The 16,109-nt window shown below is 40.7% G+C and overlaps 1 protein-coding gene across 1 annotated transcript in view; it reads left to right on the forward strand.

Moving 5' to 3' along the window:
* GNAQ (G protein subunit alpha q) overlaps positions 1–16,109 on the forward strand; it is a 303,312-nt gene that overhangs the window by 100,714 nt on the left and 186,489 nt on the right. The window contains exon 2 of the mRNA XM_025891414.2: positions 4,150–4,334. Within this exon, the coding sequence (XP_025747199.1) occupies positions 4,150–4,334 (185 nt within the window). The remainder of the gene's footprint in view (positions 1–4,149; positions 4,335–16,109) is intronic.

Here is a 16,109-nt window from a genome sequence, read left to right on the forward strand (position 1 = left end):
ATGCCTTCCACAGTGGGATATGAAATTCATACTTGATTTTGTTCTGACGGGAAGACATGTGAGGTGAAGTGGGGATTGCTCCTCTCTCTGCTTTATCCTGATCTGATGGGTAGGGAAGAAAAAAACCTAAGTATCCCTCAAAGCCAGTTACACATGCTGGATGATATCCCTCCCCCTCTTTTTTTTTAAGATTTTATTTTTAAGTAATCTCTACCCCCAGTGTGGGGCTCAAACTCACAACCCAAGATCAACAGTTGGCATGCTCTACTGACCAAGCCAGCCAGACGCCCCATGTGTGCCCTTACTTTAATAGCATGATTCTTGCAGAATCTCAGTTCTGGGTGTTTTGATGAGCTAGGCTAAGAAAAGGCAGAGTACCTACCCAAAGGTAGAACAACTTTTCTGGGGAAAATTTTTAGCCATATTTATAGAGACCATTAAAAGAGAAAAAACAGTGTTGTGAGGTGCAAAGAACCTTGTGATGTGCTTGAAGTTATTGAGTGACTTGTTTGGAGATATATTCAAATTAGCAAAAACGAGAGCCTCCCCCGCTTTCATGTAAGTGCTCACTGCTAGGTCTTATCAGTGGCTTTGGAAACAGTAGATGTGTATTTCTTGAGCTAGGTCAAGAGTTACTTGTGCCCTGTGCTGTGAAAAGAGTTTAGCCGGTTGCTGGATTCACAGAGAATCTATTAGCAGAAAAGTCTGCTTTCTCTCATTCAGATATAAGGAATTGTGACGTTTCTCAGACTTTTCATGTGGCCTTAGGAAACAACACCATTTTATAGAATTCAAGAACAGCTGTTTTTTTTTCTTAGTTGTACCAACCATTTTTTTTTCATATTCATCATGAGTAGATAGTTAAAATGTCCATTTCAAATCCTGAGAATGTTGTATAAGTCTGTAAAAATAGGAGAACAACATGATATTTGGCTTACACATTTGTTAAGAATAGTTCATTTGTCTCCATGATAGAACTCTTTCAATGGAACAAGCTGAAGTTTTTGCTCTGTTGAGGTTTTCAGTCCATATTTTTGTTGGGGGGCTAAATCCATTGTAAGTATAGAATAATAACACCAGTTGGCTACTTTTAGCTTCTACCTACAGCATCTGAAAGTCACACAGACTTTCTCTTACGTGGTGTGCTGCCTTCATTCTGACTTTGCTGTATTTATATAGTAACATCAAAGGGTGAGCACTAAGTTCATGGGTGAAATTTATCTGGGAGGGATGGCCAGTCAATTGGAGGATGGCACAGAGATTCAAAATGGGTCCCCACTAATCGAAGCAGTATTCAGAAACTCAGAATTAGATTAAGTGGTTAAAAGTTGGGTCCCAGCAGAAAACCTGTGGCACACGCCAGCCGGGTGGCTGAAGGGAGTTCTAGAAGGGGATGAGGTGCTTAGGGGCCGGCGCTAGCCTGGCAAGGGGAGAGAGCGGTCACAGGAACCCAGACAGAGTAGCTGCGTGGGGCGGCGGGCACCCAGCAGGAGGGGACACAGCGTATCTCTGGTGCCCTTGCAGGGAGCAGGCTGTGGGGGAAATTCCCCTTCCTCATTTTCCTGCTCTCTGGTCTCCTCCTCATGTCTTCTACGTGCTAAACCCAAGGCAAAGATGAGGGCAAGGGAGCTGTTGATGTGAAAGCCTTATGGATCAGCCTCCTGGGGCACTGAGCAAGACAAGAGTATGGAGAGAGAGGATCCCTGGGTGTGTCTGGGGCAATAGGAACATGTCTTACTTTGGAGTTGATTTTTGGATTTTTTTTTTCTTTCCCCTTTCTTTGCCCACTTTCATTCATTGGTTCCGCATTCTGTCTCTGTTTGGACTCTTCCATTAGCATGATGCCCAGGTGACTAGATCCAAAGAGGTACCGAGCGTTGACTGCTCTTGCCTGGCGAGACTGAAGTGAAACACAAGCCAGTGTAGTTTATTTGTCTGCGACTTTCTTATTTTTACGTTTTAGATTTTATGCTCACCCAAATGAGTAGATAAAAGCTGCTCTGATTGCCAGGAGGAAGACGCCCTATGGCCTGATTCTCTTTCCTTTTCTTCTCGTGCCATTAACCTCACATATTAAGTAAGATTTCTTCTTGTTTTTGTTGTGGAAAAAACTAGCAGGGATTCTGATTTGATGATTATGTCTATGGTTGGGCCCTCGGAGCAAGCCATTGCCCCTGGGAGAGGGATAATAAAGAAGCAATCTGGATTTTTTTTCCTGCATACTTTGAAATGCTTGGGAGAGTAAAGATACCTGTTGTTTTCTATACATTGTGGATCAATAATGAGGATCAGTTTCATTGCTTTATTTCTATCAGAGGTGCTACTTTTTAGATACTTTGGGTCCCCCCTCATATTCATGGTTGAGATTATAAAATAGTTGTTTTACTTATCTATTTTTTATTTAAAAGATTTTATTTATTCGTTTGAGAGAGAGAGAGACAGAGCACAAGCAAGGGGAGAGGCAGAGGGAGAGGGAGAAGCGGGCTCCCCGCTGAGCCGGGAGCCCAACACGGGACTGGATCCCAGGACCTGGGATCATGACCCGGGTCGAAAGCAGATGCTTAACCATCTGAGCCACCCAGGTGCCCCTAAAATAGTCGTTTTAAACTCTTGGGATGAAGCTCGTTAAAATGGGTTGATGGCATTCACATTGCAGTGTTAACTTTATAGTTCAAGGACTCCAGATCACTTATTAAAAGTCATATGAAAATGATAAAGGAGTTGCTGACCCAGGACCACAGAGTTAGAAATCATCTTCCTCTGTAACTGGGCAAGGCTTCTGTGTTTACCCGGACATCTGTAGACATTTAAGATTGCTTCTGTGAAAACCGTAATACTCATTTGAATCTTTCGTGATTGTTTATAAAGATGAAAATGAAATCTAACCCCTAGAAAAACAAAATGAAATTAGGACACATGCTGTATTCCTAGTTTTCAGTTTTCCTTTTGTGTTTTTAAGCACCTTGTAGGTCACAAATGGCAATAAAGACATGCTAGCCATCCTGTGTTTTAATATTTTATTCTTCCATGTTTAATATCTAAATAGGTACTTTCAGTGTTTTTCTACACTGTTAGAGTTATTGATAACCATTTTCTACACTGTTAGGATTGTTGATAACAGAGATAGTTATTGTTTTGGAAATCTCAAGGAAGCCTGAAAGTGAGTGAAAATGTTCAGAAATGAAGTGACGCACAGAAGAAGCCATCTCCATTTGGAAAAATGAAGTTTTTACATTCATAGTTTTAGATTCGTTGTGGAAGCAATAGGTTGTCATTCAGTGATAGAATCCCAACTTTCTATCTTTTCTTCCTCCCGTGGCCATTGGTAGCTTTGTTAGGGATTGACTGCAGGCTTACGGCAACAGAAAAAGGGGTGTTGAAAAGGGGGAAAATAAGAGCATGGTAGAGAAAAATCCAGTAACAGTAAATTTCTATATCATGCTATTAGTCAAGAATGGGCAGAAGGAAGGCGAGTCACTGTGACTTCTCTGAATTAGGCGATTCCTTGAAATAACTCAGCCACATACAGTGGATCCTTGCTGTGCAGAAAGTTCCTAATTCTTATCTGGATGCTGTGCTCTCCATATCTATGTACCATTTTAAAGTGAAAGAAAACGATTTCGAGGCATTTTTCTCTTACTGCTCTTTGAACAGCATTTGTGTAAGTACATTGTCATTTCCAGATCCAGATCCTGCCTAGCAGCCCAGCCTCCTGGAAGGCTTTCAGATATTCTCCGGGGAGGAGAGCTTTATCAAGTGTTTATTCTCTTCAAAAGATGCTGATTTCATTGTGTTTCTCCTGAGTTATGTGGTTACAAATCACTATCAAAATTCCATGCTGAGTGGCTTCCAAAGAGGTGACAGGTTGTGTTTGTGTGTGTGTGTGTGTGTGCGCGCGTGTGTGTGCGTGCGTGCTCGCGTGCGTTTAAGCTCCATCCGCCTCTGAAATGGACTCTCATCCTCTAGTTTTGCTGAGTGTTCTCTACAGGTGGCATTTCCCCCTCTCGTGATGCCGCCGTCCTGTGATGCTCCTCCAGCAGGCCGCGCGGGGATGCTGCATCCAAGCCGCCATGTCTAGTTCAGCTGTCTGGGAGATTGTGAGACGGTGTCATGGTCTGATGACCTCTTTTGCTGTTGTCCATCTTGCAGGGACGGGAGAGAGTGGCAAGAGTACGTTTATCAAGCAGATGAGAATCATCCACGGGTCGGGCTACTCTGATGAAGACAAAAGGGGCTTCACCAAGCTGGTGTATCAGAACATCTTCACGGCCATGCAGGCTATGATCAGAGCCATGGACACGCTCAAGATCCCCTACAAGTACGAGCATAATAAGGTAGGCGTGGCTCCTCCTGGGAACCGCAGGCAAAGCTGTCCACGGTGTGGATGCTGTCTGCACGTGGCTGGGTTGGACAGTGGGTTTTTGAAGCATGCATTTTTCGTCTCCTCCCAGGTGGGACGTTTTAATGGTTCAGTATGTTCTTTGTAGTTTTTTTTTTTTTTTCCCCTTAAATCTTTAAAGTCACATCTCTGCATGATTAGAGTTGTGTTCTTAGTGATATCGGTGGAAGACACGTTTGGATGTTCGACAATAAATATACGGAGGTTTAAAATTCCGGGGGTGCCCCATTATGTTAAGAAGACTGGTTGTAAACTCAGGCCAAATTGACCAAGGTGAGGGCATTCAGAGAAGAGACAATGGCCTTGCTTCAACCTCCCACTCTTGGTGCTTCCTTGAAGAAGAAGAAGAAGAAGAAGAAAAAAAAAAGAACAAAACAGCTTAAGAGCATTCTGTCCGGTTTAATTTTGGATTTCGTGACTTCCTTTCAGTAGTACCACAGGCTTAATTTTATTTCAAAATAGGTCCATCTGTCACTTCCAATAACCTTTCAAACATGTTTCCCTGCAGTTGTGTTACAGTCATGCAAACTTCTAAAATCACTTGAGAAGGGGTGAGGAGAAAAAAAAAAAAATCTAAATCTTCTCAGGGCTTGTAGGTGTTGATCTTCTCCTAAGCTGGTAAAACCTCACCTTTTGTTGATGGAGCACTGCACCTACACTGGTTTGAGAGCCTTCCTTCAAGTCTTCCACTCGGTGCTCTTGATAATCTGTTCTTAAAAATGTTTCCGTATACCAGGTCAATATGTGGCAGTAAGAGGCTGGCATGCCCACTGTGACTCATAAACTGAGAGTTAACTCAAAGTGAATCATAGGTAAAATAAAGCAATGCTGTGTATCTTCACTTCTCTTACCATCTAGAAGCTTCTAAGTGTACAGATCATCTTAAAATCAGGCATTTTTTTTTTCTTGGATGTTTCCTTGAAGTCAACTGACTTACTTCTTATCGAATTGATACTCTGGCACTTAGTTTTCCGATGGTGACAAGGGAGTGTCTCCACAAAGAGCAGAGAGACCCTCCACAACGACTCTTTCCCGTTTCTACTCTTGAGAGTGAAAATGATCTGGGCAGGTTGATGAGCCTGGGAATGTGGTACCTCAACCAGATGAGGCTGCCTGGATAGCTAAACAGTCTAAATTTAGAAGGATCAGCGTTGTCCCGCCCTCCCTCTCCAAGAAATCTCAGGGTAATGAGTTTCTGAAATAGTGGCTTGCTTGTTTCATTGCAATTGTGAGAAGGAACTGTTTTTTAATGCCAGCAACTTTCCCCAATCTACAGTTATTTGATAATATCATGATGTCATGGATTCTGGCTGAGTTAACCACATGTGTGATAGGATAAACAGTTGACCCTTGAACAACGTGGGGATTAGGGGTGCCGACCCCCTGTGCAGGCAAGATCCACGTATAACTTTTGACTCCTCCAAGACTTAACTAATGGCCTACTGTTGACCAGAAGCCTTACCAATAACATAAAAGTTGATTAACACACATTTTGTGTGTTACACGTATTATACACTGTATTGTTACAAGAAAGCAAGCTAGAGAAAAGAAAATGTTATTAAGGAAATCGTAAGGAAGAGACAGTACATTTACAGTACTATACTGTATTTATCCAAAAAATCCACTTATCGGTGCACTTGCAGGGTTCAAACTGTGTTTTTCAAGGGTCAGCTGTGTGTGTGTGTGTGTGTGTGTGTGTGTGTGTGTGTGTGTGTGTGTGTAATTGGCAATATGTGTGTGTTATTTATATATATATATAACATATTGCCATTTTACACCTTATAATGTTATATATATAACATTGCCATTTTACACCTTATAATATGTTATATATATTATATAATATATTGCCATTTTACACCTTATAATATTATGCCATTTTACACCTTATAATGTTATATATATAACATATTGCCATTTTACACCTTATAATATGGTATATATATTATATATTATAATATATTGCCATTTTACACCTTATAATATTATGCCATTTTACACCTTATAATGTTATATATATGTATATATATAACATATTGCCCTTTTACACCTTATAATATAATGCAGTGTCCCTTCATGTGATGCACAAAAATCATCTTTCTTGGATGTTCCAGAAGAATAGTTCAGGATCTTGCTTTGAGTTTAGCTTTTCACGTGGGGCCCATTGATTGTACCAGCACACAAATGTGGAAGATAGAGTGGAACTTAGGCCTTATTTATATAACACATGGAAGAATATTTAACAACGTGTGTTACTTGAGCTCTTTGTATCACTTCTAATTAAATAAACTTTACTGTGATGAATAATGTTCAGTTAAAAATCAACATCATAAAAAGTTATAATAATATGATTTTTCTCAGATATCGTAATTACCCTGTGGAATCTTCCCACATCTCTTGGCTACTTATTACACTGCCTAATATAGGGAGTGTGTGCTAACCTCTGAATTTCTCAGTATGTTTAATCCCCTTTAATTTGTAATGTAAATTACTTTCCCATTTGTTCCATTTTCTCTTCAATGGACACATATTCTGAAGCATCACTCCTTGCTTCATCCATTAACTTCCCAAGCTCTGCCCACTCCTTGCCTTCGTTAACGCTTATTAAGGACATAATGTCTTCTTTCTAGTCCATCCAACTGCCATTTCCTCCCAGAGTTCTCTGCGCAACTCCCCCCCCCCCCCCCACCGCAATTGCACTAAGTAATCTCACCCTCCTTTAGCAGAAACCATAGCGGAGTGTTTATAATTGCCTAGCTTATATTCATTATGTTGACTTGGGGGGTTGGTCTTATTTTCCCAACTAGACTTAAAGCTCCTTGAAAGTAGATGATGTCAGTTGCACGTCAGCGTTTTTCAGGGACACTGACATTGTATCTTATACATAGTAGAAGCTCAAAAAATACTGTTTTATGAATGGGCAAGTGATTTATCACCTTAGACAACTGAAAGTCTCCTCTTCTGCCCCCAGGTTGTTGAAATGCTTATTCAAATCAACAGATCACCATTGACATGTTTTTCTGTGTGTAAGGGAATCAATGCAGTGAGCTGTCAGAGACACAGGGAAGTTTCATGAGGGCTGGGCAGAAATTGACAATCCAGAAAAAGTCAAGGGCATGGCTGAGGGTGGGGCACTTTGGGATGGAGGAATGGCAGGAGTAGATGTTAAGAAAAAGGGGTGTGACTGTGTTGGCCAGTTTAACTTGAGCAGAATTCTTATAGAGGAGAATTAGAAAATAAAATCAAAAAATGGTTTAGAATGTGTTTCTGAAAGGTTTTGAATCCAGACTAAGAAATTTGAATTTTATTTTCTTGTGTTTATGAGACCCATTCAATAATAATATTTTTTGTTTCAGTTAGAATTTTCTACAGAAGTTTCTGGTTATAATATGCTTTCTATTTTATAAATAGTTTAAGGAATTTGGTGTGCATTTTATTAGCAATTACTTGAAAGAAATGCACTGTGATTTATATGATTTTGTGACGCTAAAGATGTAAAAAATGTAGTTTTTCTAAAAGCTTCTTTGCATCTTCGGCCACATTGGTCATAATATATGGTAGTAGCGTAAATAAAAACAAACACATTATAATATTTTTCTCCTAACTTTGTACTTGCTTCTGAGTGCATGTATTTTATAGAGCGAAATGTAGCTTAAAAATGGTATGACCTGTTCTTAACTGGGAAATTGTTCATAGTTTCGTTTGCTGTGAAATTCGTTCTAGCGATGGGAATACTGGAATACCAGAATTTTGGAATTTCTTTGGGTCCTGCGTAAATGTTACTACATTGAATTGAGAGCCCCACTGGTTAGCTGGGGGGCTGGTGCCATGGTCAGGGGGAGTCCAGGCCACTGTCTCTGCTCTAGATGGTGGTGTGGCATCCCATGCCTTTTTGTAGACCTTACACAGTGTTCCAGGGATCGGCTAGCTGAGGAGTAGCTTGTGATAAATTACAAGCTTTTACCAAAATAAAGATCACTTCTTCCCTTGCTGAGTATCCACTATCCCATTCTCGAATTGTCTTTGCCAAGCGAGTAATGTTTATAGGTGTGCTGCTTGGACTCCGCCCAAGTGAGAGAATATATCTGGAGACTTCTTCCGAGTATACTGTGAGCTAGGGTTTGTTTTTTCCTAAATATTACTTTGCCATTTCCTTAAACACAACTGTTGATAGCTGATGTTAAAAGGGATTAAATGTTTGTCGCTTAGTCAAATCAAAAGATACATTTAATGCTCCACTAGGTACAAGTCATTCGACTGTGACATTCCTCTGTCATTTTTTACTCTCCAGAAGGGAGAATTTTCGTCAGCATTATTTTATGGTTTCCCTTCTTACGCAGACCTATTCTTCTGATTTTTCGTTGTTTGGGTGCTGAAATCAGGTCCTTACGAAAAGGAAGAGATAAAAAATTTCTGTGCCCACATGGCTAAGAACGGTCTTGAATTACAGCGGGGGCGGGGTTGGGGGGGCGACAGGACGGGGGACTAGACGACGAGGTATTGACCCCCGATGTCATGTGTTTGTTCTCTGTGCATGGCAGTTGGCGTTCTTCTTGCACCGCCTATTGATCCTTCCCATTCAGGTGCCTTATTTTCTCAGATTGCACAGTACATTATAGTGAGCAGGCTTCTTGTTTTGTAATTCATTGTCTCCACAATCTGCTGCACATGTTGGTGGTTTTGCTCATTGAGTAGATTACCCCAGATTAGCACATCTGGTATCCCTTTACCGTTGGCTTATAGTTTCTATGAACTGTGAAATCAGGCTATTCTTAGGGCAGTTTCAAAGGATTGACAGGCTTTTACTGCCTTGTCCAGTCCCAGGAAGAGAAAAGAATCTGATGGGATGCTTCTCCATGCAGTGAGCTCAGGATGGTTACTGTGTAGAACTCAGCCACTTGCTATGTTGAGTAGACAGTGTTACCTTTTCTTCTAGTTTCTGCTTTTAGACTTCAAGTCTGGGTGACTGGGACTCCCTTAACACCAAAGGCTGTAGTTACCTTTGACTAAGTGGCCAGGACTTTCCAGGTGTGCCCCCTGTTACCCATTCTCTTGGCGGGTGAGTGGCTCTGAGAGCACGTTGTTATAGTACCTCTGTCCTCCCTGAGCCCTCCACGAAAGGACTCTTCACCAGGAGAACACCTCTTTAAACACTTTCAAAGCTTTCTGAATTTTCTGTACTTCCTGAGAAATCTAAGATCCCAGAAGCCGTGTTTTGGAAGAAAAAAACATAGCCAGGATTCTGGAGAACTTGCCAGTTTATTCCTGCCTTTGATCAGTTGCACAAGAAATTACTGGACTACTTTCTTCAATGTGAAGGAATTTTCTTAGTTTACAAAATGCTAAGAGTCTGATTTCCTTGTAATATTTCTCACCTACAGAATAGGCACATAATAAAAGCAGAACTTACTAAGCATGTATTTTACTCTGTTCTTCCCAAGAGTTGTATCAGTCAGTGTTCTGTGTTTGCAACCAACAGAAACCAACCCTGGCTAACCCTAAGCAGAACAAGGGCTTAACGAGAATATGAGGGGACCCCGAGAAGTGTGGAGAAGTGGAAGGACTAGTTCCTGGAAACCAGAGCAGGTCTGGCAAGCTCACCTGTGAGATGGCTGAACTCTGACCGTTTTCATTCTTCTGTCACTCCATTCAAGATTCGGATTCTTGGGAAAACGTGCCTGAGAAGTGCTAGCTCTTTGGAAAAGGCTGGGCAATTGGATTGACGGTTCCTGAGGGAAATCAGGGTGCAGTTGCTAGAAGAAGGGAGTGATGGTGCCACAAATCACAACTACCCGCTGTTAAATCACACTGTCAACTTAGAAAATAAAACGACATCTGGATTCTCTATGGAAGAAAGCCCTCCAGCTTTGCTCCACATTTGCTAAGCCTGTCCTAAAGCACAATTTCTCATTCTGGGCTTGTTCAGAATGGGGGTGTAGAGAGGTTGAGGGGTTAGTGACTTAGTAAGTAACACTTACATAGGAAGGAAGTAGCTGAATTTGAGCCCAAGCCCCGAATAGCTGAGTAACCTTGGGATTGTCATATTTCTTTCGCTAAGCCTAAATTTCCTTACTCTCTAAGCCTGAATGTCCCCATCTGTAAAATGGGCTGGGTAATAATAGGATTATTTTAAGGGCTAAATAGATAATGTATATGAAAATGTCTTGTAGATGATAAATAAAAAAGAGGTTGCAAGTTATAAGACGAGTTATCATGGAGACGATGAACACTGCTAATCTATATTTGTTAAGAATAAAACAAACAGAAAATCATTTAAACAGCATGACCAGATACAGGAGGTATCTGAGGGAAACTTTCCTCAGAGTGACAGTCATTGAAATGGGACACCAAGGGAGGTAGAGAAATCTCCTTATCTGGATGTGTCCAAAAATAGAATGTATTTTTGACGTGTGAAATTCTTGAAGGCAATTTTGCTGAAATAAGACAAGGGATGGACTGGACACCCTCTTAAACCCTTCCTAGCACGATTTTCCCTCGTGCTGGTTCTCTGATTCCAGAACTCTAAGAAAGCTACTATTACTTTGTTATAATTTAAATCCTCTCCCTTTCTGGAACTTTGTCCCTTCCAGAGCACTTATGAAAATTAAAACTGAAGACAAGAAACAAGAGATTTTTTTTTAAAGATTTTATTTATTTGTCAGAGAGAGAGCATGAGCAGGGGGAGCAGCAGGGAGAGGGAGAAGCAGACTCCCTGCTGAGCAAGGAGCCCAACACAGCCCGATCCCAGGACCCCGGCGGGGGTGGGGTCATGACCTGAGCCAAAGGCAGACCGGTAACCAACCGACTGAGCCACCCAGGTGTCCCGAAGCAAGAGATTCTAAGTGACAGTGATCTCTAGCCCAGTGGAGATCTTTCTTTGCATCTAAATCCCGTGAGTGATTACAATATTTATGTCCATGTAGGTTTTTTTTCCTTTTAAATGGTGTTCAGAGGTCAAAAATTAAAAAAAAATCAAAGATAAAACAAAGGTCAACATCAGATGCAGGTCTTGGGCAGATTGTCAGTGTTAGTATTTCAGTTGGATTCTTGGCTACTGGCCACCGAAGACAGTCTGCACCTTCTCCTAGGAAAACTATCTACTAGTGCTTCTACAAATCTGAGAGTTTTCTTTTTAATAATAAGGGGATCTTGAGACTTTTCATGACCAACTTGATCTGAAGTTGGTTTACAACTGCCTCCCTTCTCTCTAGGACTCTTGTTGGGCGTTGAATCACTACTGATGCTCCTATAGCTTTATCAGCTTTCAGAATTTCTTCACATACTTTCTTTTCTCTTTTAATATCTGGCAAATACTTTGTAGCCACGTTTTTATCTCCTCCACTCAGGCTTTGTTTCATTGCAGTTCTTTATTCATTTTATACCCCTGATGGCCATGTAAAAATAGAATAATGTAAGATTTGTTAAAAATCCCTTTTTCTGGGCTAAAATAATCCTAAGGCAGGCCATAGCATTTACCCAGGATGAGTATCTTTTTTTGTGTGATTTGGTTTTTTTTTTTTAAAGGTTTATTTTATTTTATTTTATTTGAGAGAGAGAGAGTGCGTGCTCATGTGTGAGTTGGGAGAAGGCTAGAGGGAGAGGGAGAGAATCTCAAGCAGACTCTGCACTGAGGTGGAGCGCATCACAACAACCCTGAGATCATGAGCTGAGCGGAAACCAAGAGTCAGACACTTAACCAAATGAGCCACCCAGGCGTGAGGGTGAGCATCTTGAGTTCAGTTTTATCAGAGGGGCACTCTGACGCAAAAAAGGACTTCAGCAGTAGAGTGAGGCTGACCGCTTATTTATTTATTTTTTTGGTTACATACAGAAGAGTGTACACATCATAGTATTAAGCCACATGTGTTTTTCCATTGTGAACACACTTGCATCCACATCTGCTGATCTGGATCAGTGTGACTCAGAAGCCTCCTCATGCTGCCTTCCAGTCAGTGTCTCCAACTCCCAAAGGACCACCACCTCCTGACTTCTAATACCATAGATTAGTTGTGTTAGTGTTTGAACTTTGTATGAATGGAAGCATGTAGTGTGTACTCCTTTCTGTCTGGTTTATTCTGCTCAACATTACGTTTGTGGCATTCACCCATGTTTTTACTTGTCATTGTAATTTGTTTATTCTCATTTCTGTATGTGTAATAGCAGTTCCCCATAGAACTTTATCAGAATAGTTTATGTCTGTGCTGTACAATCTGGTAGACATCCGCCACATGTGTCCATTGAGCTTATGAAGTGTTTCTAGTCTGAATTTTTATTTTTATTTAATCTTATTAATTTACATTAAAATGTACATGTGACTAGTGGCTCTGTATTGGACAGCACTGTTGTATGATCCATTTTATGAATATGACACAGTTTGTATATACTCTTGTTAATATAAGTTTGGGTGTTTCTGGCTATTACAAATAATGCCAATATAAGCATCCCATACCTCTTTTTTGATGAACGTAAGCATGCATTTCTTCAGATTATGTACCTGGGATTTGGAATTGCTGAATCAGAAGGGATATATCTGTTCAGTTTCAGTATGTAGATACTACCAAAGATTTTTCCAGGACAACTGTACCAATTTGCACTCCTACCAGCTATCTGTGAGGTTTCTAGTTACTCTGTATCCTTGACAGCTCTTGGTATTATTAGTCTTTTTATTTTAGCGAATATATTAGCTGGGTAGTGGTATCACGTTGTTGTTTTAATTGCATTTCTTTGACAATTAGGGATGCTGAGCATCTTTTCATATGTTCATTGGCCATTTGGTTCTTTAAAAAAACACTTTTTACTCTTTTTCCCTGCTGGGTTGTCTGATTTCTTATTATTTGGTAGGGGTCTTTTATATAGTAAGGAAATATAATTCTGTTGAGTAAATGTATTGCAAATATCTTCTCCACTTTGTGGCTTGCTTTTTATTTTCTTCTTGGTTCCTTCAGTGGAAGGAAGTTCTTACCATTTCCCGCCTTCTGATTTGTGCTTTTTGTACCCCTTTGAAGTAACTTTGCCTACTTTAAGGTCTTACAGATAATCTACTGGTTTGTTTTCTAAATTGTATTTTGCTTTTTACATTTAGCTCTAAAATTCATTCAAATGGATTGCAGAGTATGGTGTGAGGCAGGGAGTCAAATTTTTACTTTTTCATATGCATATCTAATTAACCCAATTCATTTATTAAAAAGACCATCCTTTACCAAGTGCAATGCAGTGTCTGTCACTTGGTTGAGGATCACGTGAATGTGTGTATGTGCATTTGTTTCTGAACCGTCTATTCTGACTCACTGGTCTATTTTGTGTATCTTTATGTCAGTACTATATTAAAGGCTAATCTTTGCATTGAGTTTATTTAAAAAAAACTTTTTAAAGATTTTACTCATTTTTAAAGAGAGAGAGCAAGCATCCAAGTGAGGGGAGGGGCAGAGGGAGACGGAGAGAGAGAATCTCGAGCAGACTCCGCGCTGAGCTTGAGCGTGAGCCTGACACAGGGTCCGATCTTACAACCTCAAGATCATGACTTGAGCCGAAATCAAGAGTCGGGCACTTAACTGACTGAGCCACCCAGGCACCCCTGCATTGAGTCTAATATCAGACAGTGTAAATCATTCAGCTTTGGTTTTATTCTGAAGATTGTACAAGTGCTAAATGTATTTGCTTGTAATTAAAGGTACCTTTAAGGAGGAACATTTCTTTAACTGGTGGCAGACTTCCCAGGATGAATCCGAATGTTATGATTGTTCTCTATGGTATGAGTGCCTTCCCCTTCCTTGAGACCTCAGTTCATTTTCTTATTTAGCCCATGTTGGCTGCATAGCTCAGTAGAAGGACATCATCTGTTTTTCCTGGATTAATAATGTGACATTTTTCTTATCAAGTAGCTCATTTACAAAGGGTGATGGAGCTGCTGTGTGGTTTTGTCATTACTCAACAGGGTTGTGTTCTTTCTCACCATAGCATTTCCTTTAACCCGGGTGGTGACCCGACTGTGAAGGCAGGGAGTGGGGTTCTACCAAGTTCCCCCACCATGAATCCCTTTTTAGGCAGGATTGCTCTGCACCATGTAGATTTGACACTAGAATCCCTTCTTATTTCCTATCTTCACTATCCATAGCCTATTGGGAGGATTGAATAGGCTTACCTGGATTTTCTTTTTTGTTGTTGTGTGGTTTCCAGCTGTTGTGGAAATTGATGGTCTTTTGTGGTGCCCTGTGAGAGCTGTAGTTTGGTAGGAAGGTAATGCAAACTGGTTCTGCCCTTTTGTTAGCCATAGTATTTTAATCCTATTATGTAAAATTTTTATTCACTTATACCTTAATGAAGATATTGGGAGGCATCTGATTTTGGTGAAGCAGAGTATGAAGCGCAGGCAGAACTGTAGGCACGTATCCACACACACATACCTGTGCACACACTCATGTATGATTGATGTCTTGTGCATCCAAAATTACCTTTGGAAATTTGCACATATTTAAATATGTGGGGATAACACTGATGAAATACCAGTCTCCTCCATATCATACCAATATAATGACTGTCTTTTTTTTTTTTTTAAGATTTTATTTATTTATTTGACAGAGAGAGAGCACAAGTAGGCAGAGAGGCAGGCAGAGGGAGAGGGAGAAGCAGACTCTCCACGGAGCAGGGAGCCCGACGTGGGGCTCGATGCCAGGGCCCTGGGATCATGACCTGAGCCGAAGGCAGCCGCTTAACCGACTGAGCCACCCAGGTGCCCCATAATGACTGTCTTTAGATAATGTTTCCTCGGCTTACCAGTGCCCATCTCATCTGGAAGTAACTCATCTCGTGTCTGTCTTCAGCTAAAACACATCGTTTAAAATTGGATGGAAGGAAGAAAATTCACACTTGAGAGCAGAGATAGGGCTTTAATTATTTAAACGTAGCACAGTATTTGGCACACGGTGCTACTCTGTCGAATGAACAAGCAGACATTTTTTGCTGTACGATGATGGGCTTTTCTGTGCAGGGTGGTGTCCTGTGGTATTGCTGGAGTCCGACACTACTAGGCTTGAGATCCAGCTCCAGAACAGAATCGCTGTGTGATATTGAGTCAGTTAAGCTCTCTGAATTCCAGTCTCCTTATTTGTAAAATTATAGTGATTATAATCCCTATTTTACAATATGTTGCAAGGATTAAATGATAATAGTTTTGAAAAGTTGAAAAGTAGTCCATTGCTAAATGGAGGTGGTGTCCTTTCATTTAGTCATTCAACAGATACTAAGTACCTCCTATGTGCTAGTCAACAGAAACCACTTTGGCTCTTTCTGAAAAAGGAAACAGTGAGTGCTCGGAGGAGCATTACCAATCTGATCTGTCCAAACCTGAGAGAACTCTGTGTAAGCAGTGTTCCTCTAAAACCCCTTTCATCTGCTCAGACCTTGGACGCCTGGGGACTGACAGCCACCATATAAAATACATGTGGCATAGTTTAACACATTTTAGTAGGAAGTTGTGAATCTGGTCATTTGACTGTTCCTACTTAACTCCTGGCAAAGCATCACATAAATACTTTGCTTGTTCTTCTAAACCAAGTAATGCGTGATTTTCCCCTTTAATTTTAAAACAATGCATCTATTTTCAATTAGAGAGGCCGAGTGTATTTGTTGGAACCAAGGAAAGTGAATGCCTAATGAAGTCTGAAGGGATCTAGGGCGGGAATGAGAAATGCTTGCATTTTTCTTTCACATT

Source organism: Callorhinus ursinus, unplaced genomic scaffold (assembly GCF_003265705.2).
Source record: "Callorhinus ursinus isolate GAN/ISIS: 27379988/994484 unplaced genomic scaffold, GSC_fseal_2.0 scaffold28, whole genome shotgun sequence".
NCBI classification, from domain to species: domain Eukaryota; kingdom Metazoa; phylum Chordata; class Mammalia; order Carnivora; family Otariidae; genus Callorhinus; species Callorhinus ursinus.